Source organism: Patagioenas fasciata, chromosome 2 (assembly GCF_037038585.1).
Source record: "Patagioenas fasciata isolate bPatFas1 chromosome 2, bPatFas1.hap1, whole genome shotgun sequence".
Lineage (NCBI taxonomy): Eukaryota > Metazoa > Chordata > Aves > Columbiformes > Columbidae > Patagioenas > Patagioenas fasciata.
The window spans coordinates 69,748,621-69,776,394 of NC_092521.1; the positions used below are offsets into that span (position 1 = coordinate 69,748,621).

General features: G+C 38.9%; 1 protein-coding gene across 3 annotated transcripts in view; it reads left to right on the top strand.

Moving 5' to 3' along the window:
- Nucleotides 1-27,774, top strand: part of MOCOS (molybdenum cofactor sulfurase) — a 229,557-nt gene that overhangs the window by 192,808 nt on the left and 8,975 nt on the right. For 2 of the 3 annotated variants that reach the window (XM_065832199.2, XM_071804384.1), the window contains exons 8-14: nucleotides 1,778-2,224; nucleotides 9,163-9,325; nucleotides 15,086-15,167; nucleotides 18,462-18,586; nucleotides 19,206-19,311; nucleotides 23,226-23,352; nucleotides 25,709-25,813. In XM_065832199.2, the coding sequence (XP_065688271.1) occupies nucleotides 1,778-2,224; nucleotides 9,163-9,325; nucleotides 15,086-15,167; nucleotides 18,462-18,586; nucleotides 19,206-19,311; nucleotides 23,226-23,352; nucleotides 25,709-25,813 (1,155 nt within the window). Of the gene's footprint in view, nucleotides 1-1,777; nucleotides 2,225-9,162; nucleotides 9,326-15,085; nucleotides 15,168-18,461; nucleotides 18,587-19,205; nucleotides 19,312-21,175; nucleotides 21,261-23,225; nucleotides 23,353-25,708; nucleotides 25,814-27,774 lie in introns of those variants that run through there. The other variant, XM_071804385.1, reaches the window with a different exon arrangement.

Here is a 27,774-nt window from a genome sequence, read left to right on the forward strand (position 1 = left end):
TGACCAGCCGCAATGCTCTTGGATCTCTTAATATAAGGAAGATTTTGCTAAGGAATGGGTGGCCTTTTATGGGTTTGTATCATGTTAGTAAAGCTGAACATTTAAATGGGGATAGGCCAAACCCAAACTTATAAAGAGACAATCTGCCAAAAGTCGTATAATGAGGTGGTACAGTCAAGCCATCATTGTTTTGGGACATTCTCATCAGTCCTTTGAGAAGGATCTGGATGAGTTATTAACAACATTACTGTGTAAGGGAAGGCATCTTTTATCAGAGCATTTGCACATATATTTCAGTTTTGCCTTTTCCCAAAGTGCTGACTGTATTCTTCCTTTTCTGATGAAGATTTCCATTTATAAAATGCCTGTGAAGGAGGATTTTTTGTCCTCAAGGATCCTTGGAGAGGTGTGGTTAGTTTTCCTAGGATGTTAGGTAGGAACTCATTTACTTATTTGCGCAGCAGGAATCTCGCCTCAGTCAATCAGTCAATACTTGGCAGAAGGTTTACATGTATACTAACAGATGCAACCTAATTTTGCAAATGTTATTTCTGCTCTATTGTCAAGGATAAAAACTACATCACACTGCATTTAAATATTTACTACTGTATTGCATGTTTTGACATAGAAGGTTTGGGTTTTTTTATTTCTCCTTGCTTAAATGGCATCTGTGTTCATTGAACTGTGACATTTCTTACTTAAAAAGACCTCGTGTAAATAATCTATTCACATTTCCATTTTTATGCAACAGAAATGTGTAAATAAATGAAGTTCTGAGGGGAAGAAAAAACAACAGTTGCTGCATTTACAGGAATAAGGAGGCTGACTTAGGACTGAATTTTGTGTCCATTGGTGAGGTGATGTTAGTTGAATGAACCAACGGGTCTCTAGCTTATCTCACTGGAGGTTGGTGGCAGCATTCACTGACCCACTTACTGAAGTAGAAACTTCTGCTCTAAGGGAGAATTTTCCAAACAGTGCTGTATCAAAGACATATCAAATGGAGTGATATCTACGTGGAGGTCACTATTAGGGTATTTGAAGCATTTTTCAACAAAGATTTTTCAAGAGTGGCGACCTGTGTTCTTTGAAGGAGGAAATGTTGTGAGGAAGGCTAGTTCCTTCCATCCTGACAGCATTGTGTTGACTGGATCAGCAAAACAGATTTACTGCATTTGCCTATGATGAGGGAAATGACTTTGCATGTTGGAGCTCTGGATTCAAGTTTGTGCTTTGCTATTGATAATATCCCATGCCAGGTCTCAGCTGTATAGTTTATCCATTGGACTATTTAACAAAAGCCATGAGTAAGCCACTGATAGTATAAAATGAAAGTGTTCTGACAGCAAATATCAAGAAAACTGCCTGAGAAAAATCAGAAGTCTCATGGTTTGTTCACTTATCTGAATGTGATATACCAGTTTAGATCCCAGTGAACTGTGCAGATGAGACTGGAGTATACCTGGAGACTGCCCTAGCTAACAGGCCATCCTGGGACATATAAACTTTTTCTGATTCTTGGCATGTTTTTGAGAAGTCTCTCTTGCCTTAGGTTAGAATAGGACAAGCATCTCAAAATGATCTTCTTCCCAGCTTAAGTAATAAGAAAATGGGGATTTTTTTCTACATTTTCTCTTGCTATTTATGAGTTAACTTTGTATTTTTCAAAACAGTTTTTCAGTTTAGAATTAAGAGACCCATTAATAACTGTGTAAAATTAGAGGGAAATATAGCAAAGTTTGTCATAATCTCTGTTTTTCTTCCTATTTCAAACTAGGCTGGCCATGTCTGTGGAGATGATATAGACCTAGTTGATGGACGTCCCACTGGTTCTGTGAGAATATCCTTTGGCTACATGTCCTCTTTTGAAGACGCACAGACTTTTCTGAAATTCATCATAGCCACCAGACTCTCCAAGTCGGACACTGAGATTCTTTTCCAGTCCTCTGTTACAAAGCTGATAACAGAGTCTGCCCCAGATGACCACCCTTCCTTTGACAGTGGGGATAAATTGTCTCCAATACCACACATCGTGGACAGAGAACTCAGGAATAATTTGTCTGCGACAAAGATGACTGGCAGCTGGCAGCCACCAGAGGCTGAGGCAGAAAGCATAAGGGCAGCTGTTTCTGAGACTGTGGTACCAACATGTAGAAAAGGTGGCAAGCCCATCACTGTCACCAACATCTACCTCTACCCAATCAAATCCTGCTCTGCATTTGAGGTATAAGCTTTGAATCATTCTTAAGTATTCATCTCAACCTTGTGTTTTTCCTTACCCCTCATGGACACGTCAACCAGGAAGAGAAAGTGCATGAGAAATTAGGAATATGTGGGTACCTATTTTTCCTTTTCTCCAGTTTTTAAGATTCAGTCCTGCATGCTAAGGTACTTTGAAGGATATTCAATTAGACTGAAGTTGCAGGATGCAAATGTGTCTTCTGCTCTCCCCTCCCCCTCAACAGGCAAATCTGCACATAACATATAGTCTCAAAGAAAATAGTTGGATTTGCAAAACTTGACTAAAATATAATCAAGTAATTAGTATGCTTTTATGGACTGATGTGATGGACTTGTGGGCATTGATGGGTAGGAAGCAATTGAGAAATAACTTGATTAACATGTTATAATTGAGAGGAGGCTGATTTACATTACAAAGAAATGTTATCATTAAAATTACATTTGCAACAGAAATATGACATTTAAGTGTTACTGCAGTATTTGAAAGTTCACTCTTTGAAGACTTTAATTGCTTTTTTACCAAATTAATAATATCGTCACCTTAGCTGTGGCTTTTTTTTTTTAATAATGCATGATGAAATAGGTGTGTGACCCACACATGACCTAGAATGTGACTGTGCTCAGTACCATACTGGCAAGTGATTTAATGACTGTCAATAACAGTATAACTTTCCCTATGAAAACTTGCTGGTGTAGGTCACGGTCTCATATCTGACGAAAATTGGGGTCAAATCCAGCGACAAATCACCTGCATTTAAAATATGGCTTCTCAGCTGATTTGATTGTGATTTTTTTTTTTTTTACTTAATGCAAAAAGAGGCTGATGAATTAAATCAAAGACTGTTAAATGATCAATGAAACATCTCTATTTTAAAATTTGGTTTGGTTTATGATGTCCTCAATTCAGAGGCACAATATTGAGTATTGAATGAGACCTGAAGAAACAATTTCTACCTCTTATTAACCTCCCACTAAATCAAACTGTTTAGAAAATCAAAGTAATCCCACATCTCATGTGAAAATGTTTTAACCTTTGTTTAAGTGTTGCACTTATTATAGCTGTATTACAGAAACCCACTACAGAAGCTGCTGAAATATATTGTGGCAGTGTTCAGGCCCCTTTGAGGTAAAATTCTATTTTTAACGTGCAGGCTGGTGTTGTGAGAAACACACCACAACATTCCGTGCTAGGATTGCTTTGAAGTGATTGTGCCCAGGAGCAGGTAAGACATACCTCAGCATGAAAGACAGCTTATGTTTCCCCACAAGCTGAACCAGGTTTCTTCTCTTCAAGCTCTGTGAGGGGAAACGACTCCAGGTGATAAATTCATATGAACCTGGGACTCCCTGGCAGATGGACCTGCAATTTGATATGGAGATGGAAAATCCCTGTTCTCCATGCATGCTTCTTGCAGTAGGCACTTGTTAATGGGTCTAGCATGAAAGCAGGGTTCACCTTACCTCAACTTACCCCTCCAAAGGTAGATACTATTCTGTAAGCAGGGAGAGAAGGATGCCTTCTAATTCATCTTATCACTAAATAGGCATCTACAGTAGAAAGAGGGATTATTGGTGAATATTTCTGTCTCTTTCCATTGACTACAAGGCAACTTGGATTGCACAGCTAACACTAGCTGGTCTGAATACTTTAAAAATACAGATATTAAAATTGTAACGATATTATGAGGTTTAGTTTTGCATGCCTAGAATAATTTTTGAAGTCTAGTGTATTCTGGTTTGATATTTTTTTATAACAAAGCATCAACCACAGTAGAACCCAGTAAGCTAAGTACAGTCAGAGCCTGTATTGCTGAAGAGTAATATATAATTAAATATATACTGGTTTTAGTATATGGTAATGCAAGGGACTGGAAGTTCTCTACCAATAGCATTTAATTCTTTTCTCAAAGAGCATTTTTTGTGCAGTTTCACTTAGTTCATAGAAGATACATGAGTACATGTGAAAGAACAGTAGAAGCTGACCTAATCAATATGATGAAAAAGTGCTTTCAATGCACAAAGAGAGCCAGCCAGAAGATGTAGCCAAAAGATTGATTGATTTTCATTATTTTCAATATTGAAGTAAATCCCCAAAGAAAATGTGTTTGCTTTCATGGTCTTCTTCCTGTCCACCAGGCATTCTTCAGGTTTTTGTTCCCAAAGGTCTAAGTGACACTTCTAGACCTGTTGTATATCTATAACCAGCCTGTGAAAGATCCATCAATCTGATTGTCTGCCTGTAGAAGAGGTGCAAACAGCGACTTACAGCCCCCCATTTGCAATGAGCTTTAAAAATCAGTTTATCCCATTCTAAATCAAGCAGTGAGTTGATCTCTTCCCAATGGCTAAGAGCAGTAGAGAAAGCCAGTGCTGCCAGAACCCATATCATCACTAACTGCAGAGTGCGTCACCCTCCACAAGTCTGTGTGTGTCACTACTACAACTTCGGCCTGTATCACACTTCATTACATTATCTTCTTTAGGAAACTCATAAAGTTCCAAAGTAATATTCATATAGCTTGTAGTTTCCTTGATCTTCAGTTAGAAGCCAAGAATTGTAATTCAGTTTCATGTTTTAAATCTGAAATACATTTAGATGCCTTGTAGTTATTGGAAAATTAGAAAAATATTTTCCCAATTAAAATGTTTATCTCCTTTTTCTCAGTTATATGGCAGCTCTAAGGTAGTTTATGTGGAAAGGTAAAAGTGGTTTAGATACTTGGAGGCAATAAATTCACTCATCTTGTACTTGGATACTTGAAATCAGAATCTCACAGATTTGTAAGTTCAAGTGCAGGCCTCCAGCTGGTATGGGAGGTCAGATCTCTAGTGTGTGTAGTAAATGGGCTTTATTGTAAGTACATGATCACTTACACTTACCTAAAATAATATGTGCAGTGGAAAACTCCAGCTAACTGTGTGTGCAGGACCCAGCCCATCTGCCAGTGAAGTCTGCCTGCTGACTTACTGCTTGCAGGGTAGATGACTTCCTTAGTGGAGGGAGGACAAACTCAGTGCAGATATGAGTATAAACTCACAGCTCTTTGATCTCTTTAGAGTCACATAATCTCCTCCTCTCCTAAACTCTGATTTCTCAGCTCTAAAGTGTTTTAGTATGGGAGGTGCTTGACCTCCAGAGAAAATGAGAGTACAGAGCCCTTTGGCACCTGGGAGGATGAAGAGCATCAGCTCACTACAGGTTGGTTATTTCCTACAGAATGGGCATTTTAAAACATGTTCCTGGCCACAGGATGGTTTCTGTTTGGTATTGTCCCATGGGTTTTGTAACCATGGTGCAGAAAGCGGAGGGCAAAATATTCTAATTCAGTTTCTTAAATGCTCTTTCTTTTCCCTACAATTATTTTATTAAACGGAGAGAACCAGAAGAGAGGAGTAACCTCTATCCCAGAGCACTTTTTTTTTCTTTTTTTTTCTAATGACAAAATGTCTTTTAAACATGCATTTTTAAATATGAACATCTCTCATGCCGATGAATTTTGCATAATTACATAATGTAGTGTGCCCAGTGAAAAAGGTTAGGATTTTAAACATTAATAACTTTATTATTTGTGCGGTGGATTTCAGAGTATAAAAATTGCATCTCAACACGGAAGACAAATTAGCTTTTATTTTAAAACACAATGCAAATTCCTACTGAACAGTGGATAAATTATATGCAAGACCACTTTCATTTTAAACTTGCCTAATTTAAAACCTATTCAATGGTTCTTTTAGTGTCTTCAGAGACTGTGTTAGCCTTCATGATGACATTACTGTGAGCTATGGAAAAATGAAGCCCAAATGTTTTAAAGAAAATTCTGAAAAAGAAAAACAAAAACATGTTTTTGCAATGAGTATTTTACCATTACAAGAAGAAAAATTGACTAAAGCATTTAGGATAATATTGTGTGTGCTGTGCTATGCAATTATCCTTGCTCATAACAAGACCTTATGTTGGATGATTAGCCCACCTGCCATGCTGGGAATGAAGGTGTATACTAGCATCTATCAGTAAAATCATGGCATCCCTGATTTCTTTCTGTCATCCGCCTTCTAATTTGTCTCAGTAGTCAGAGATGGCGAGACAACTTCAGGGAATCAGGTTAGAAGCTATGTAATACAGTATTGCTTACTGCAATGTACACTAATCTCGTTTATTTTACTACACAGTAAACTTCATTGATTGCTTTGCTTCACTGTACTGATTGTCTGAATATGGGTATTTAGTGACATGTGAGTGCCTTGATTGACCTCCTGCTGCTGGTCCACCACAATGTGGAATGTCTTTGCAGCCTGTGTCATTCCTGTTAGCCCTGGGCATTCAGTTCAGCTGTAATCCAAGAGTGCCAAATTGGACCACTCTTCTCGTGTCTCAAGTGAAAGGAGAACAGGCAGAATTTGCTTGCAGTCATTTAACGACCCCTTCAGCCTCTTTGAAATAGTGGCAGGAGATGGTGTTCACAGGTCACACGGCAAAGTGCTAAGAATAGCAACGTATATGTTCTTCCATGCCCATCTCCAGCATCAATATTAGCAACAAATCAGCTCTGACTGTTTCGTGATTGCCTTGGACTCTCTGACCAAGGCAGGGTACACAGTTATTTTGTTGCTGCAACTATATTTATTGGGGTCCTAGCAACATATGCAATGCAATAAGTTGAAAAGTGGAGAGGAAGTAGGGCACTTAACCATGTATGGGTGACTTCCGTGAGAGGACAGGGACTCACTGCTGGACAAGTGTATGTACGATTCTTGTTCCAATGGCAAGAGAAAGGAGAAAAATGGACTGAGGGCCCATAGTCATGTGCTGCATCTCAGACTGGAGCACGGAGTTCCTTTCTATTATTTTGGACCTACCAGGGGTATTTTGAATGGAAAGTGTTGATTATTTCCAAGTATCTGCTACCTAGGCAGCTGAGCTTTCCCCACAATGCCTATCAGTGTATGAGAATTAGCTGAAGTTCTGATTAAAGAGAAGATGGTTTGTTTTGCTCATAAAACCTCTTACCTTCAGTGAAGGGTAACCAAACACTTAAGCTGTTTCCTGAATAAGATTGCTGTCCTGAAGTGTATCCAAAACAACTGAATGTTACAATAAGGAGCTAGGAATTGTTGTCTCCATGTTCTTTTTCTATTTTTCTGCTCTTTTAGTTTATTCTGCTTGTTATGTCTTGCAAATCTTGTAAAGATCTGTTGGGTCTGTGGGAGGATGTGATCTTCTGTTTGGGAAGGGAAATTTGTTAGCAGGAAATTCCTACAGCTCTCAGATGATCACCAGCTGTTGAAATGCATCTTGTGATTTAACTATACATGATAACAAAAAAACACCGGCCTTTCCAAACTATAATTTCCAGGAAGGACGAAAGTCTGTTCTTCAGCTGATATTGTGGTCTTTGGGCTATGATTTTTTTTCCTAAAAAGACAAAGCAGAGGTTCACATCATTTAGGTGCTGACAGTTTGAGGTGTTTAGAAAACATGGTTTCAGATGACACTGTCAGACCTAAAGTTTCAATTTCTGATGGAATTTTTCATCCACACTTACTTAAAAAAATGCCAAAGAATATTATATCTCAAGTAGGTTGACAAAATACATTTCTTATGTTTAATTTTTTTCTATGTATTTTCTGTATTCAATACAGTTGGTAGCACTGTGGCCAGATTATTTAAGGGTCAGCTTTAATGCTTAAATTTTTCATTTCAGAGTGCCTGCTCTCAGCTTTCTCTAGTCAGGCTGTCAGGGTCAAGCTACTGCTGCAGGCTCCTATAAAACCTGGAAAAGTTTACAAGAATGTGATATTGTGGTTCTGTGGGGTTTTAGATAGAGCACATGCTGAACAAAAATGTGATTTGTAATTAATCTAACCAGTGCTTCCAGCCATGCTTTTCTTCAGAGCACCAGGCTGTGCCTGACATACCTTTTTCTCGATATTTTTTGCGAAAATCTTTTGCTAGTTAGTTCATGTGAGCTGCACTAAGCTTCTGTACAAGAATTCAACAAAGCGCAGCTGTAGTTAACTCTCCTCCATACTCAACTATGACTAGGAATCATGCATGAGTTGAAGCAATATGTTCAAATGCCCAGCTTTATGTTAAAAGAATGGTATTAATATTTTAACATTCTGAAGGAGAAAGCAGTTATTAATATCACCCAAAGGCATTACTAAAATTGCTCTCTTTTTGGATTTCAAGATTACCATCTGTGTAGCATCAGTAACAGATGTTCTTTTCACCAGAAAAATGTACATGAAAGCAAGGACAATGTGCTTGTATAGGCTATTGAATATAAAGAGTGTTATAGAAGTAATGGAAGAGCAGATAGCAAAGAAGACAATGTGTTTTGTTGTAAGGGGATTTGGAGAAACTATTATGCTCCTAGCTAAACCAGAAACCTCAGTGGTGGAGGTTTTCTCAAATGGATTAATTGATAAAGTGGTTCTAGTTTTATGAAAATTATTGAAGCTATTTTCAGAATTTTGAATTTTTAATTTTGCATTTTCCTGGCTTTTGGTTAGTTGGTTGGCTGGTTTTGCCTTAATTCATACAACTCCCGTGAAATGTCCATGCTTCGTAAATTAAAAGAAGAGTGTTGGGGGAAAAGTCCTGGAAATGGATTCGTATAAAACTGAAAGCAGTTTTTAGAGTGTTTCAGAGGTTGTTTATTCTCACAGATCTGTTAAAGTGTATGATAATACATGACAAATTGAAGTAACTCCATTTTGTTTTGTCCTCTTTGTGCAGCATTGTTTTATCTTTGATTTACAATTAAGGTTTCTCTTATTAAAAGGCTGACATTGTCTTGCACAAGTTTCCCTGATTTCAAAGTCTTCATAATTGCTTTTTTTCCCCTCTCTCTTCAGCATTATCTCTTAATGCAGCTAACATTTTCTAAACCTTTGTATCCCCTCCTGATGCTTTTCCAGGTTACAGAATGGCCAGTGGGAAACCAAGGTTTGCTGTATGACCGTAACTGGATGATTGTAAACCAGAATGGAGTCTGTGTGACTCAAAAACAGGAGCCGAGTTTGTGTCTTGTAAATCCCTCAATTGACCTGAAGAAAAAGGTTATGGTCATCCAGGCAGAAGGTTAGTAATCAATATCCTTTTCTTCCCTTCATTATTTGTGTCAAACTTCTAGACAGAGACACCTGCATGCACCTGCCAAACTATTGAATGCTGTGTGTGCTTGCTGACTTCAGGGACAAATGCTGTTACCAGCTGTGGGCAAAGAAAGCCTAGGCTGTAATATACAGCCCTGGTAGTCTTCTAGCTTTTTGGGATGGGCAGAGAGTAGACAGTGACTATGCGCAATCATAAAGTGGATGCTCCAGGAAGGAGTAATCAATTGACAGATGTGGAAAATTACTGACAAATCTATCTCTCCACATCACAAAACATAGAATTATGGAATACCAGATCAGAAGGGACCACAAGGATCATCTAGTCCAACTTTTCTTGGCAAAAGCACGAAGTTTATCAGCCTGAAGGGACTGTTATTGCTGCAAAGGTAAAGGATTAGGAGTCTAGTATCAAACACCCTGGCCAAAGACCTTCCCATTTTATAACTCTCCTCCTTCTTCCAGCTGTGGGACTAGAGGGGTAGAGTCTTCAGTGGAAATTAGTATGAATTAAAATAAGTACTGGGCATTATTTAGCTCATTAAATGCTTGTACTAGGAGGCAAATACTTCATGATGTTTGGGCTTCTCTGGATTCATCACAAAGCTTTCTTATTCTCTGCTGAGGAGGAAAAAAAAACGAAAAAATACAGAAAGTATTGCAGAAAGCCCTTTGCTACTTGAGGGTGCAAATTATTTATTTCGTGAGCAGTGCTGTTAGCACTGAATGCTGGGCAGGTTTGTGTTCCACAAAAGTCATTATTAATGCGAAGTTTGCCTGTATCTGAATGGTGTTCATCGTTTCCCTGGTGTCTATCTAACATTTACTCAGCCTGTATGTCTTAACCATTAGTAATGTATGTGCCCACATTTTCAGCAGCCAGAGCAAAGCGAAGGAACCTGTATTCAGATTTTTCACCTTTTATTAGAAATCCATAGATGTGGATCTGTAACTACAGTCTCCTTTCTGTTTGTACATTACACTTGTTGTCCTCTCCAGCTGTCTGAGCACTCTCCATAAAATTAAGTCTGACCAGTTGATTTTGCTTGTCCAATTTATCAAATGGACGTTTGGGTACTTCCACTAGTCTCATGTGATTTTGTGTGTGTATTTCAGATCCCAAACACAATCTTGTCTCTTCTTAGAGATTCTAGACTGGCACAAACACTGCCATTTTCTGTTTTTCCCATTGTAATCTTTCTTTGAAAAGGTATTGTTAGTTCATGACACTTCTATGTGGAGCACCTTGCACCTCAAATTATTGTAGTACAGTTGCATAGACAGCCTTCTCTCACAAGTTTTAAATCATCAAGTGCTTCAGAACTATATAGAGAAATTCAGATCCTTTCAAACTTTCTTCCTTTCTGCTGGTATCTCTTACTTGCAGACACAATGTGATGTCTTGTCCAAGCCTTCTCCATTTATCCTTCACATTTTCAGAGGTTCAGCTCTGTTAGGCCTTTTGATTCTGCTCTTCTAACTATGTTCTTTATTTTTTTCCTTGCTAGTATCACACTGTGTGTATTCATTAGTATGTTTGCCTGTCAATAATATCTGCACTGACATACTTCAGAGAGTCAGGAAGAAGTTTTCTCAGATAAAAATGACAGTCAAGGAAGCCATTTTTCACTAAGATTTACGATCTCTTGCCATAGTGCCAGGGTGAAATTCACCTTTAAATCCTACATTTTACTTTGTGTCATTTTTGGAATTTTCACTATCATTCACCTTTCTGCCTGTGAAAGTGGGAACCGTTTCCATCCAGAAGTGATTGACCAAGTCTATGGATCACTTTTCCACCCCAGAGTGATTGATCACATCTCCAGTGTGTTCTAACAGAAATGTGGTTGGCATTTATCTATAGACTGCTTTGGTACAGCCAGTATGTAAGAGTGGAGTCATTCTTTGTATGACTGTAGATACTGTGATCTTAGCCCATAAGGTGGTGTGGGCCTTCTTCTTGTAATAGTCCTGATATTTTTCACTCTCATAATGTACTTGCAACCTGTGGTATGTTTTTAATGCTTGACAGTGAGATAATGGCTCTCATTTGCTTGGTGAGACTATTCCAGAGATTATTACTCATAAGACAGCACAGTGGTGGGAACACATGCGAACTGACAGGGTAAAACTGAGCACATAAATCTGTAGGAAGTTGTTCCAATATTTATTTTGTTTTCTTTCTTCTTACCTGCAGTCTAAATACATGATTTGTTTGTTGGTGTTAGATTTTTTTTTTTCTTTTATCCCTCGACATACATGGATCACTGTTGTGTCTCCCACTTAAATCATTTAATGGCAGACATTTAATTTAATAAGTTGACATTTTCCTTGAGAATTCCATGTCAATCACTGTTGCTTTTGTCACCACTCTCTCCAGCCTGTCAGTAGTTTGTGGCTATTGTAGGACCTGAAGCTTTGAGCTGCATGTTTACTGAATCCCCTGGCTCCAGTGAACACAAAAACCCATCGGCTCCCAGCTGACCGGGTGACAACTGCAGTCAGCCAAGCTGTCTTCCTCCTGCCCCCCTGCAAGGATGCTGTAAACACCCTGCTTTCTCTACCAGGTTCTCTGCTGTCATCTGTGCTTTTCTCATTTTGAGAGCAGGCTGTGGCAATGATCTCCATCTAGAGCGTGCTTTGCTGTCTGGAGGTGTCTCTCTCCCACAAGAGAGAGCCTAAGGCAACCGTGCTGCTGGATTAGGGGCCTCTGGTAAGTGCCGAAAGCCCAGTGGGGTGAATCCCACATAGCTGAATTATGCAGCATTCTTAAAGAATATTTTTGCTGTTGCACTGTTAGATTGTGGTGAAGACTTTATCTGTGCCACTTCTAAAACATAGGGAGTCAGTTCTGTCTCCCCCTCCAGGCATTTACTTTCCTTTCCCTCTAGAACTTCTCATTAGTGGAAAATTTGTTTCTGGCTATTTTATTTCAATATGGTTTAATATTCTTTGTCTTTTCTGTCCAACAAAATAAAATAGTCAGCATGACAGTAACTACTTTAATGCCTTTTGCTGAATCTTCCGTGTGCTGAGACTCCTCTTTGTGTTGTCTTTGACCCCTGCATGTAGGGTGGCTCCGTAGCATGTCTAACAACCAGCCTTGGATGGGCAGAGCCGCTGTCTGACTGACCCAACTGTGCGATTCTGACGTCCCTGTGGGTAGCAAAGACACCAGACTGGGGCTCCAGAAAAGGCCAAAACAGCTCTAAGACTTAGAATCATTCCCTGGCGTGCCCACAAAATTAGTTGGCTTGCAAGGCAGCTGGGGAGCTCCCAGTGTTCCCCCAATCCCTGAGGAGGGGGGTGAGAGCAGAGGGAGAGGAGGAGCTTGTGCTTGGCCTCTCCTTGACTGTACTTCAGTAGAGGGACTGAGATTTTAACTCTGAGAAACTACATTTCTGAATTTTGTCAGAATTATTTTCTTAGGCTATGTGGTTATTAACAGGTGTTTCCTATTTCTTTTGACATGAAGGGTGTAACTAACCCTTTCTATCACAGAACTCGCTTTGAGAAAATTGGTGTAACTTTAAATAAGCCCCTGTGGAGAAAGATAACTTCTTGCATCTCAACTGAAGAGTTAATGTTTGGGCTTCCAGCAACTTAAAGGTGGGCAGGAGCTAGTGCCTTTATTTCTAGATGCTGTGTTACTGGAGTGGAAATCAAGGGAAATCTTCTTGTCCATTAAGTACGTGGGGGCACAGATTACACTGTCCTGGTTCCTGACTGACATAAAAGTAAGCCAAACCAAATTTAGCTGAGAATTTCTCTAGAAGACTTAATTCCTCTCTTTCCCTTTTAGGTAACAATCAGCATTACTCTGGCAAGTTGGGCATTAGTTTACCACTGCACAGAGGGAGAAATTTTGAGTCTTGTGAAGGCCCTTTAAAATATTGGAGTAGAAAGATGCTAACAAAACTGAGCAACTAATTACACTTTTTGGAGTTTATTGTGCCTTCAAATAGTCATGTGTTACTGCCAATAAAAATAATGGGAATTAAGTGCATACATTGATGAAAGAATATACATGAATAGTTTATATTTCAGTCTATTGAAATAACAGACCTCTAATTTTTCTCATTGACTGAAAATAGGAGCTATAAAGACAAGAACAATTTTTTTTTTTTATATTAATAGTGTGAACACATCTGTGAATTTTATTATGAAGCAAATGACCATGGAGAATGACAGCTTCTACATTTTAGTAACTGGCAATATTCTGCTTTATTTTTTTGCCTTAAGATAGAATAAAATTGTAATTAACAATGTTTAACTGACCTAAACATCACTGTAAAATGTGTACTGTTCAATAAAAATGTGATACAATCGCTGGTGTATAAAAGCAGGGCTTTTTAAAGCCCTGAGACTCTATTTTAAGAAATTTTGTGAGTGTGCCTTGCTTAGATAGAATTTGTAAAACATATAACAACTAAGGATACATGCAGGATGAAACCTTTCAAACTCTTCTTTTCCAGAAGGAATGATGCTGATGTTTAATTTTTTTAAAGAACAAGAGCATTAGTTCTAGTTTATAAGATGATAACATTGGCTTCTTTTTCAGGTTATTTCAGGTTATTTCAATGCATTTATTACTTATGTGTTTTATTTTCTAAAGTGAGCCTAGCTTTTCCTCTTCTGTCTTCTCTTCTGAAGTATACCAACATCATTAGCTAAAATAGGAGTAGAAGTCTTTTGATATTGAAAACTTACACGTAACAGAGCTGATAGCTGGGATATAGTGAATCTGAGCTATGTTTCATTGTTCTTCACAAGAGAATAAAACCATTTCATTTAACCGTATCACAGAGCTGGTAGAGCTTGTTTCTTGTTTGTACTACAATAATATAAACAGGAAGTAGTGAGTGAAATTGAAACATGCTGACAGAAAACTGGGGTACAGATCAGTCTTTGCTGGTATATGTTGCAGCATAATGGAAATGAGTTGGATTCATTGCAGCTGCACACTAAAACCCTTTGTTTGTCATTTCAGGTTATTGCTTTCAATTAACAGAAAGGAAAATAGTACAGCTTTTCTTTTAGTTCTAGTAAGTCACAGTAGCCTTTCCATCTCTTTGGCTCATCATGTTCAAGATAAGTATGGAAGAAACTGTTAACATAGATCATTACCTGGGATTCCTCATCTGGTTTAAACTTAGAGGTGGACAGTTGGGAATAATTCTCTCATTATCATTTTCCATACATTTTATCTTTTAATTATTGTAGTTTTATGACGTGTTATATTTCTTTCTCTCCTCCCACCCCACCTCCATCTTTCATCTTTCTGATCACTCCATCGCATCACTCCAAAAAAAAGCAACCCAACAGTGATCAGCCTCATCTCCTGATTTGCTGCAGGGACCACAGCAGTGATAAACTCATCCTTTCCACAAAAACTATGACTGAGGAAGTAATTCTGTGCCAGTTTCTTTGCTTGAGATACACGGAGAATGGAGCAACTCAAAGCTGAAATTGTGTGTTCCTTAATGTGGTTTGAGTACCAAGGCCATCTGAAGACATTGCTCTTTGCATTATCATTTGGAGCCACCTGCAGGCAGATTATATAATTCTAGCAAAAAGAAAGGCTTTTTGTCACATGCTATTTGGGAGGCTGCTGTGATTGTGAACAGGTGCAAAAATAAGAACTTTTTTCATGACCTTGTGTTTCTGCATAAATGTTTGTTTTTTGGTTTTTGGTTTTTTAACTATGTTTTGCTCTCTGCCCGTCTAGGCATGGACCCAATATCTATATCACTAGAAGAAGATACTGGAAAAGAGGCTGTGATGTATGAGAGTAAAGTCTGTTCACACAGGTGAGTGAGAGCGGAGAGGAACCAAAGCTGAAAATCACTGCAATGACACTCAGGGCATGATTGGATAAACACACACAGGTAGAAGTCCTTCAAAAAGAGGGGGACGGTGACAAGCAGTGAATGACTTAGTGGACCAGGAGAAGACAGATTTAAGAAGGTAAACTGGCATGCCCAGCATGTCTGGTAAAAACCACTAAAAATAATAAAATTTAAAAAGAGGGGGGAAGATAATACAAGAGACTGTGACGACTTGGCATTCACTTGAATAAGGGAGATATTTGCTTAACTTACTGAAAGGTTGAGAAAAAGGAAGGATGTCCCCAGTTACTTCCAAATGCTAACTGGGGGCCTCAGCAGGACCTTAGAGTTCAGTTCCTACATTTGACAATGATCATGCTGGCAACTTTCCCATTTCATACTGTCCAGATTCAAAATTGCTAGAATTCACTGAGATTATAAACAGCTTTCCATATTTACAACCCTTTTTAATTTTGTTTTGACTGCCCATGATGATCAGTGTCCCCTTAACAATCTTGGGAAGATTGCAGGTGAATATGTGAAATTACATTAATCAAGAGACATACCACTTCAGTGAAATATAACATTATGCATAAATTAATTTCTTATCAGTGAACTTAAGTGTTTATCCATCATATTTTCTAAGTACTTCCCAGTCTCATTAAGTTTTCTGAGTGGCAGTGTATCAAGTGCCTTCCTAATGTACATTTGCATTATCTACTATATTTCTTTTCATCGAGTCTCTTGGTAAGACCAACTAAATGAGCCACTTACAGCTTTACATCTTCTTTGAGGCTGATAAAATGCTGGCACAGGTTACCCAGAGAGGTGGTAGAGGCTCCATCTCTGGAAACATTCAAGGCCAGGCTGGATGTAACTCTGAGCAACCTGATCTCATTGAAGATGTCCCTGTAGATTGCATGGGGGTTGCACTAGATGACCTTTGAAGGTCCCTTACAACCCAAACTTTTTTATTATTTTAACCAAGGTATATTAATTCTTTGTAACCTTTTACATTTGCTTCCCTGAGGGTAACACACAAACAAACCAGCAGACTGACCATTTGCCCTCTGAATCCATGCAGGAAATTATCTTCTGCTTCTTTTCTACTAGCTATTCAGATGATAAAGAGAATCTTTTTCTCAGAAGTATATTTTTCTCAGGTAGTGGAATTCACCCAAGTGTCATTTGTTTTAACCATCTGTCCCACTTCCCTTAGTGTTGACTCATCCTTAGCCTCCCCATGGTTAGCCCATCTATTACAGGCTGTAAAATAACCTGAGTTATATTCCTCTCTCTGTGCATACAAGTGACTGCCATACTATTTATTGTAGCTTGTCTTTCATGTCACTGACTGTGTCATTTTTAATGTATGAAATAGGAAATTTTCATGGGAAACTGCTTAGAGCTCTGGGGAGGAAGAAAAGGATCGAATGACAAAGAAAGGGGAGATGCAAGACAATTTGCACAGAGTGGACTGTAATTAGCAAATAAAGCAGGAAGGAAGGCAGAATGAATGAACAGCATTGATGAGGCTCCCAAGCTGCTCAGAGATCCAGTGGCACTGATGCCAGGTTCCCATGTTTCCACAGGGGAGCCTCCAGGGCCAAAAAAATGTAAATAGAAGAAAAACAGTCATCTGCAGTAAGACAGGAGGTGATTTGTGGTCTGGGATCTTTTCTGCAAAGTGTCTGATGTGAGCAGTCGCACCAAAAGTCTTGTTAAAAGGCTTTTATTCCAAAGAAACCACTACAGAAGGCATTTTCCACGTATTAATTATGCTCTCTGACGCTGTGGTTTCATCCAGTTCTGTTGACGTAGATGTTAAATCTGAATTTACACTGAGATAGCAGAGGAAAGCACATGATGTTGAATCTACAAGCATTCATGTGAGGAAGTTTAATTTCACAGCAGCCACCAAAGTTTAATGAGCCCAAGTTTCCCTCATGAAGCAATTCGTCAGTGTTGGCCTTCATCTCAGTGGGGGCTGTCCATCAGCATGTGCTGCTCACATCGGAGGGACATGGCTTTCTAGTATAATATCTAACTGGACAGATGCAAGTAGAAGCTGGTGATATTAAGGTTATTGATGTTGTAGGAGAACCTAATGCTCAAGGTTAGTGCTCTACTGAAACAGGCAGGGATACAGCCTCCTCTTTGACAGGCCACAATATCAAAGAGATTAAAGGAAGAGTATAAGTGGTAGAAAAAGACAAAGGCATAGTTAAAAACAAGGTGAACTGAGCCTGTTGTGTGTAAATGTATGTATTATATCCCTTGGGATCAATATTCAGACTTCAGCTGTCCTTGTTTCTTGTTCTATAAATTACCTAGCTCGAGGGACCAGCTGTAGTGCACTGAAGCTAAATGACATAACAAGAAGATTAGTGGGGAACTCAAAGCAAGCAGCAAGTAAAATCTGAGAGAACTAGGCCCTCCTTTATAAATTGCCTGATACATGCCAAATGAAATGTAAGGCTGACAGATGTAAAGTAATACTCAACAAAAATAAACAAAAGCAGAAAATTAGTAGAACTGAACTACAACAGAAGGGCTTGATTCTGTGACTTTGAATAAGACCCTGAAGAGATGATGGCACTTGCTCAGAAAATGGTCTGATGATAAGGGGAAGCAATCTGAAAACACAGGAGTCTCGAAATACAAAAACTACACAGTGACATTCGATGAGATACTAAGAATGCTGTGTGTCTCTAATTCAGCCACCGTAACTCAAAATGGTAAGCAAATAAGAGGGCAAAACTTTGATCCTGATTTATACAGTATTAAGCCCCGGCAGGCTGTCTACTAACATGAACTAAATTAGGGAATTAACATCATTGTACCTGATGGGTACAATGGGACACAGTGGGGCAATCTTAAATTCTACTCAGATTAATCTTCTTTCTTTTGGTAAAAAGCGCAGACTATAGAATAACTTTTTCATAATACTATATTGTAGTATTGTAATATGGGCTACCATTTACTGTACTTCAGAGTCAGTGTCTTGAGTGTTTAAATTATTTAATCCTTTATTCCACAGTAATTTTCTGTATAAAATTAAATTAGAACTTGTGAATATTAACTTCAAGACTAACAGAGTAAAGTTGAGGAAATTGGAAGATAACATTGAACAGAACTTCACATCGGTTTTATCACTCACCAGAGAATACAGATTCCATATTTTGTATTGGATGAAGCAGAAGTAACATCTTCAATTTTGAAAGTTAATGTTTGGGCAATCAAATTTTGCTAAAAGTCCCTCTTTTCTGATAATAGGGTAAAAACATATGACTGTGGAGAAAGAACTGCTGACTGGTTCTCATTGTTTCTTGGTCGTCCATGTCGCTTGATAAGACAAAGTTCAGACACAAAAGACAGGTCACATCAGAAAAATACAAAAGGTATGTTGTCATTCTTAAAAATATTTGTGATTCCTCACTTAGTAAACATCAGGCTCACAGACTTCATACTGACTATGTAATTACTCTGACAAAGGGTGAAAGACTCATTCAATATTGATGTAGTAGGTTTCAAAGGGTACATTTATACCCAAACTGTGTTTATGCTGCCCTTCCACTTGTTACACTGGGTGAAAATGCACAGATACATCAGTCTGAGAGAGGGGGTTATCATCATGACTATGGTTTTGTCTGGAAACTCAATGATAATTTGAAAAACAATTATGAAAAAGCTACAAACAAATAATTTAGTCTTAAACTTAATTCTATTATATAAAAGGATCAAAGGGAAGGAGCATCAAAAATCCATAGATATTGCTCTTGTAAATTGTTTTACAAATGTGGCAAAATCTCAGTCCTATCTCACTTTCTAAATGCATTGCATTGCTATCATTTGCAGGTTTCAGGGGATTCTTGGAATCTTTCCTTAGTACCTGGAGCCAAATGAATTTTTTTTTTAATGAGAATGAATAAGAGGTCAAAGGAAAGATGAGGTGAAATTGCTGGTATAATGTTCCTGATTTCTAATGATCATTTTAGAATGTTGGATTCATCTTTTTAGGTCTGGCATCAGCTACAAACATCTCACTCTCTCTTGTGAATGAAGCACAATACCTCCTGATAAACAGAGCAAGCATTATGCAGCTGAAAGAACATGTTTCTGCAAGGTAAGATCCTTCTGTCTCCAAATATCTCTCAGCAGTCTTGGGTTCCAGAATCTTGCCATTAAGTGCCAATATAATTGTTTTATCTGGAAATTTAGAGTGGGTTACTTTTCAGTGTTCAACAAATATATGGGTACTAAACTGGAATAACTACATGCGTGAATTCTGAAAATTTAGATTAAATGCTTGAACATAATCTTTCTGCTAGTCATCTTAAACAAACTTAAACAAAATTGGTGTCAAATGATTTGGTGGCAGGAGACTATTGGGAACCAGCCAACTTCTAGTTGTGGGAAGAACAAGGATAATTAGGTTTCCTCAACATAAATAATCTGGCAGATGAAAATACAAAATCTTGCTACTTGCTGGACTATTTCTTTCCCATGGGAAGGATTAAGATTTATAGCAAACGTTCACAACAGAAATATTTTAAAACTACTTGCAGGACTGGATTAATTTCATTTCTTAATTGAATTTGGCTTTACTTGTACAGAAGTGGAACATTGAAGCAACAAATGAAACATTCAGCCAGCCCACAGTTCAAAGCTAAGGAACCAATTACCAGCTAAATTTTCATATGCTGACAACTGAAAGTTGCTGTTTCTTAAATATAAGTAGGACAGGCTCAAATCCCACAGAAAATCTGCCCTCGAGGCCTCCATCATAGCTGTGCATCCCACAGCCCTGGCATTTGTCTCTGGGCCCCCTTTTCCTGTCTTACCAAACTTCCCTCCCTCTGCGTGAAGACATCTTCTCTCCTCTTAGTCGCCCACCAAACACACCCCCTGCATTAAAATTCCTGTTGTGAGTAGAGGAGGAATATATATCTATACGTAGCTGTAGGTGGATACGTATATAGCTTCAGGGTTTAAAACCAGTGACTGAGTGAAGCATCACTACAGACCACTGGAGCTTGCATTGCCTGAGGGTTTTCATTCTTCAGAAGACAGTTGGACAATTTTAACATATCATGGCAGTGCTCCTCTGGGAAAAATGCCTGGACAAGATTGAATCAGTCCGCCTCTCAGCCATTTTGACTACCCTTTCTCCATGGTAGTCAATGCCTTCTTTTGACGCCTGGTTACGTCTTCTTGGGAGAACAACACTTGCAGGCACCTCTTCCTGAGACTGGGCTTTTTCCACAATGAGACCCGTTGAAGAACCTTCCAGACATGAGATCTGAATGCAAATGAATGCAAATGAGAGGAGTAAGGCACCAGAGGGAGCAGCAAGTGAGGATGAAGAAGTACAGGGAACTTTGATAAAACATGCAAGGTCAGATGATCCACTGATTTTAAGTTTAATATGTTGCAGTGCAACTAGGCTTGTAATCGCATTTTCTTCATACTCCAGATGTCACTGGAGCTGCCATGATGCCTGAGAAGCACTTTACTTCCCATTCTGCAGCACAAGTTGGAAAATTCTTCCCCATTGTGCCATGCAGTGCTTTCTCAGGGTGCTGAAGAAATAAATTCAGCATGGATATACAGCAATATCATTTTGCACTGTTGCTATATCATGGTGTCCAAATATAGAACTGTGCGATGTATTTTCAAGAATCTGCATATATGGGTCTTTATTAAATGTTTTTATTTTTTTAGAAGCATTATTTAGCTTATTGGCATGTGGTTTTGTTTTTGTTTAGTGGCAACCTACTAAGATTTATAAAGTAATATTAATCTTCAATTGATTTTTAATTTTCTCCTTGCATCTTCTATAAGTAAAAATTAATCTTCCAGTTTGTACTTGATTCTTGAGAGGTGATCTGAAAGAGAAACAGCAATTTAATCAAAAATTAGAATGTAACATACTGTTGGAGAGTTATATGTATATGGAGATATCTGCCTCTCTGGTGTTGCCTTTACAGGTCACCTCCCTGAAAATCCCCATGGCCTGGCTTTATGATCAAATGTTCTTGCTAGAAATACACCCCTGAAGATGCAAACACTCATTTTCAGGCTTGCCTGTTAAATATATGTAATGCGTTCTGGATTGCAGGGCCCACTACTGTGAAAAGTCCAAAGTACCCAGGCTAGCTTTGGCAAAATACACTGGTTTTTGCAACAGATCCTTTTTGAGGTTTGCAGGATGGAAGTGCCTGTCACTCCATCCATCTGATGCATGTTTTGAGACAGAGCGGAAAATGATGGGCATTTACTCAGATGCATGCTGCCAAACAATGAGGAACAGTTCTGAGGGCTGGGGATAGGCACAGGAGAGGGGAGGTATTTTGGAGGTGAGCCTGAGCAGGCTGAAGGAGGAGCAGCGGCAAGGGATGAACCTGTAGAAACTATAAATCATTTTCAGCAGCTGGCTCAGGGTGCTGCAGGCCCAGCTTTTGATGCCCCCACCAGTATCAGCTGGGGTGGCAAACACCAATATGTCACAAAATGCATTCAAAACTAGAGGCCGCACAGCATCCGAGCTCCAAGAGCCCACAGCAAAGCTAGGAAGCACAACAGCATAACTCAATTTGTTCATGACAAACTGACAAACTGCTATTTTCCCCCAGTCTGTGTGAGCATCAGCATATTGTACACTTTCTGTTGGCTCCTATCTCCTGCAATAATTATGAATTGTGTCTCAGCCATGGGATTGTTTGTGGGATCCCAAGGGAAAACCTGTAGCCCTCCAGCTTCCCATCCCACTTTCTGCCCTCAGGCTGCTGGAGCCCTTGTGAACAGTCAGGGATCCGTGGAGCACGGCTTGTGTGGTTTGGCTGAAAGTCCGCACAGGCAGTTTATCCTTATGCACATTTGTCTGCTCAAGAAGATCATCCAGTCCATTTTAAATAAAACCAAACTCTTTTTCACCTAACAGGCCTCTTCTGCCGAGACTGCTTGATGTGAACAGCTTTCCCTGTGCTTTGGTTTTGCATGTTTTTTCTCATTTTAATTAAAACACATTTTAAGCTGTATGTCCTTACTTTTTTTTTCTGGGACAGAAACTTCTCTTTTCACCACTTACCCAGGTTTCTGCCCCTGCTGCAGGGTATCATCCCAAAGTTGCCAGACCACAGCTGATGGAGTATCGGAAGTTGTTCATGTCCATAACAGCTAATGCAAAAAGACGTTTTTTTCCCCACTAACGATCACACTGAGTGAACTCTCTTGCAAATTCTAGTTGTTGTTTTTGATTTTGTTTGTTTTGTTTTGTTTTGTTTTTAACTGGTACTGGTCAAGTTCTCCTTTAGGAGAGTGAAGAATGACAATTCAAAGTTACAGCCAGATTTCTGATATTTGTATGCAGTCTGCTGTGCTCTCTGCCTCATATATGTTCTCTGCACAGACACAAATCTACACTTTGGCAGTTCAAATGCTTGTAAAGAGGTAGAGATATCAGCACATAGAGATTAATTTTTTTTTTCAAAACACCTATCATTTGGTGCAATCTGCTGCATCCCAAAGGCAAATTGTAATAATATGAAGAATACATTATCTCATAAAATGCCTTTACTGGCCTTTTTTACCTTCAGCATCTGCTGGTTTTGTCCCTTTTGCCACTGTAGCATGTTCAGAATAAGTGTCTGTTTGCCTTCTCTTTAGAAGCATTTAATGAGTCAATTGATTGCTAACTTAAAAGATCTTTTAATTTATTACCACTGGCCTTATACATAACAACTAATAAGGAATTTTTTCATATGTGCTGTTCACAATCACCTGTCTACATGCTTTCATACCTACTTCACAGTTACAGGTTACACCTCTGAAGAAGGGTTACAAATTACATGTGAAGTCTTACAAACTGTACTTAAATACCTTGCGCCATTTTCATAGCCTTTGTAGTAAAACTTGGTCCAGGTTACTCTGGATAAACATTTCTTGAATTATATTAGCCACTAGATTCTTACAGCACAAATATCTAGTGCAGAACCAGTTCATAAACCTTATTTTTTCTTTGTCAACTCGGTGAGACAGATTGGAAGAGCCTTTGGAAATAGAAGAACTAATCCGACGTTTCCGTGCCAACCTTGTCATCAGAGCACCAGAGCCCTTTGAAGAAGAAGAGTGGGCTGAGATTTCAATAGGTGCTCTGCGATTCCAGGTGCGAACTCATCTCCCTTGTCCTAGTCCCGGTCTATCAGAAAGTTTTTTGACCCCTCGAGACAGAACAGTTTTTGTAAGGCTTTGACTGGAACATGGGCAGCACAGTTTGTGCAGATGAATTTTATGAAGTGTGTAAAAAAACCAAACATGCTGTGGCCTGTGGCAGACATGCTTCCATATAATGAGAGATTTTGACATATTTCTCCACACCTTTTTTTATTTCATTATTCATAAAATTTCCCACCTCTATCCAACTGAGCAGAAAAATAATCACTGTTTTGAGGCAGTTTACAGCAAATATTTAGCCAGCATGTCACAAGAGAATACTGGTTGCTGTTAAGCATGATAATCCAAATGTAACCTTGGATTGCTGCACATCAAGCAACTGGCTGCCAAAAGACTGGACATGAATACAAGTGAATGATCAGTGTCTGTTGCCCTCTATTGTATACATTTTGTTTTAATCTCCATTCAAGACATGTTTCAAAGTCTAGCCTGATAGGGTTTTCTCATATGTTATGCTTCATCTCATATCTAACAACATAATGTGCTTTGTACTGTAACAAAAATGCTGAAGAGTCAGACTTTGTTGGCAAATACATTATTTTGAGAAATATCAAAATATACAACATTTTGAGAAATTCTTTCTTCAAGAAAGAATCCATGAAGAGGCTACACATGAAACCTAAGGGAATGTCGCACACATGTATTGCATGTTCTCTTCAATTTGTCTGATCCTTAGATATAAGTATTTGAAAATGCATTTCCTAGGATTTGAAAGTGGCTTATTCATTGTTTTCTTAGGGGTGGTAATGAAGGTGTGAATACCAGAAGTGCTAAGGTCAGATCTAGAAGCTGTGATAGATACCATTCCTGTTTCTTTCTGGTCAACATACTGTAAGAAACAGAGTAGCCATTTTTTAAGTAAGGTTGGAAATTATTACTTACCTGCTCTCTTCTTAAGTGTACTATGATCACTAAGCTGTAATATGAGTTACAGAATATTGAAGAAAAATTTATTTAGGTAGGAGATGAGTACAAAATGTTTGCTGTATAGCTTGTTGGAGGCTGGAGTTGTAGTAGGGATCTCAGCTCAGGATCCTCTTCTGGAAGATACTGTAAAACTATGGAAGAAAAAGGCATTCCTGTTTTTGGCATTCAGGAATACAAGCTGAAAATAGAAAGGCTTATGCAACTCGCATTGTCTTTTCCAGTTTCTGCTGGGTCTTTATTCAGATACTGATGCAGTAACAGCAGAAATCATGTTAATGGTACTTGATGCCAGGAAAATGGTAGAAGCAGCTGCTGAACAAAACAAAATAGGGAAAAGTATTTCCATCTCTGTCTTGTTTTCTTGTTCTTTCAACAAAATATTACAGCTCTGGAAAATCATCTTCTGAAAAACTGAGCTAAATGTATGGTTTTGAAGATTACACTGAAGAGTTGTACAAGTAGTTCTAGATATACTGCAAAGAAATGAAATAGCACATCAGATCAGCATATAAAAATGGTTGCAGTGTCAGGTTTAATTATTTGCCCTATTTGAAATGTGTAACACAATGTGTATATTGAGATACTGTTAAGACAGTTTCTGTAATGTACAGCTTTGCTAAAGTTAGGGTTGCAATATTAAGAGAAACTGAAATATGTCTTCCTTCTTAATTTTAATGTTTTAAAAGGTAAGAAGCAATTCATTGCAGGTTTTCTTGTTTGTTTGTGGCTTTTTTTTTCCTAGATGCACACCCTAGTTCAAAAAATAATTAATTTTAAGAACCATTCTCTGTATGATGATACTGTTCAGGTTCTCATTATTCCTTCTGATTATATAAACTTGTGAAAACTCACATCTTGCATTCTGATTATCTAGAGGTGCTATGCCTATAAGAAAGAATGGGTGATATTGTATATTTCAGCTGCACTGAAACTATGTAAATCAAACCCTGTTAGTTTAACTCCAAGAAAATCCTCCTTGGGTTAAATCCTGAGGCACTAGATTAATTTTGTATTCAGTTCTCCTTTGGGCAAGTAGCCCTGCCAACCTATAAACGAAATTAAGCCATCAGGAAATTCAAATCTGTAAATGTTTTTGATTTCTCAGATTCTGTCTCTGGGAAAGTTTTCATCAAAAAAAAAAAGTGAATTAAAAAAATCAATGAGAACTTCGCAAGTAGATCTGTGGAAAATGTACCTACATTAGGTGAACAGACCTGACCTCTTACATAATTAAAACATAAAAGAACACAGGAGAAGTATTTGAGAGATGTGTTTTTAAGATATGATGGTCAGAAGCTTGTACTGTTCTGCATTGTACTGTTTAGTATACAGCTGTGAACCTTCTTTAACTGAAATTTCAGGTTGTAGGTCCATGTAGCAGATGTCAAATAATCTGCATTGATCAACAGTCTGGGGAACGAAACAAAGAATTTCTGCAGTCTCTGTCTGCTGCCAGAGGTAAAAAGGTCAGTACAGAACTCCAAAAGAGCTGTATAGAAAGATGTAGTGACTTCACTGCATGCATACTGAAATATCTGCTGAGAGAACATTCATGATTAAATTGTTATGCTAATCACTACAATTTGTTTTTCCAGTAAAAAGAGGATGCACTTACAACCCAGATATTTCCATTAAATGCTCAACACGTTTTTTTATTCAGAAATGGACTATTAATATGCATAATTTTTCACAGTGCTTGCTTTTGTTCAGTATGTACTGCTTTACAATGTGTTCATTTTGGTCTTGAAAAACACAAGCTGATGCACTGATGTCATTCAAGAAGAGAAATCTGCAGAAAAATCAGAAAGTGTCTGAAACAATACAGTTAGCTCATAAGACTAATCTTTATTCTTACTGTGAGAAACCACTTAGCAGGAAAAACAGAGCAGATGTGAATATAGTCAAAGTGGGGAGTAATTGATTAAGAAGGTGACTGGAGAAGAAGTGTGAAATACAGACGTTCTTTTGGAGTCCTTCTGCTTCCTAAGGTTTCATTGCAGCTTGGAACTGAGAGTGCTCAGACAATGGCTAGACAGCTTGGCATCCTAAAAGTTTCACAGATCTCCTCATAAGTATTTATTTAGCTGGAAATCTTTGCTCTGAATTCATTGCTTCCTGTTTGTTAAACTTCTGTTGTAAAAGTTGGTCAGCCAGTCAGGGCTCAGAAGTCTCGCCAGTACCAGCCAAACACCAGAGACTGGACACAGCACAGAGGCAGAGCAATAACAAATAGGTTGAAAATTATTCACCTAAACAATGCACAAACGAGTTACAAATAATGCATTCTTTGTTTAGGAAAAAAAATAATAAATTGGTTTGTCTCAGTGACTCATTAAGCAACAAAGCGCTGCATTTTCAGTGAACGTTATCCTTGGTGAATGACTCCGCCAGCTCCGACTTGGAGCCAGCCACCTGGTGCAGCAAGACCTGGGGGGAGACGAGCGGGCAGAGCCAGCTGTCTGGGCACAGCTTCTCACTGACCTGAGGTGACTTAGGGTTGCACAGCAGGCTCTGGCATCCAGATGACAACATGTGCCTTCGTGAGATGAGCTCCTGGCCATGGGCAGCCTGAGGAGAAATGCCCTCTCCAATTAATGGTGAGCCACAGCCGGAACATCTGGGATGCTTTAGAGTGCACTCTGGCTCTCTGGCCAGGGATGCTGCCCAGCTGCCACAGGGGTGGGGTATGCAGAGAACTTTCTCTACCTGTGTGGGTTTTACTGGGTTATGACTTGAATCCTTTGTAGAGGGAGAGCACTCTGTATTCAGGGACCTTCTCAAATGGCAACAAAACCTTACCTGGGACATAGATTCGCAGCAGAGGCAAAGCATCTTCTGCATGTTTCCCACAGCAAGGATGAGCTTCTCTTTCATTCCGATTAGCTCAGCAATATGAAGATTTTCTTGATAAAAGCACTCCAAGATCCAAGTAACATTCAAACATAACTAAGGCAAAAGCAATCCAGCTTCTCAAGAACAACCTGGCGCCAGATGAAAAACACATGGCAGGGGAGATGCTGCAAGAGCACAGGTCTGCTCCTCACAGTGGAGGAGTCCTCTTCTTCCCTCAGCTGCACATTGACATTCATGCTGCAAAGAACCAGCCCTTCAGCTTGTTTTATTTTTCCCAGTCTTCAGTGCTGCTGACAGATGGGTATTTGCAAGCATGCCCTGCTCTGCACAAGGCCAAGTCCTCTGGGTTAGCTTGACAGCTGAAAGAGTCTGAACTGCTGGTTTTGGCTGAGCTGGTCTGTGAAGACCTCAAAGCCCATCCCTTCTGCAAGTCACCTGTGGGGTGATGGTCAGCTGCTGTTTATCAGTAAGTAGCACCTGAGGACTATGGCATTGTCAGTGTGCTAAGCAGACCTAGCAGAGGACATTGATCCAAACCTTTCACAGTGGGGAAAGAGAAAAAACATGGAGTTCA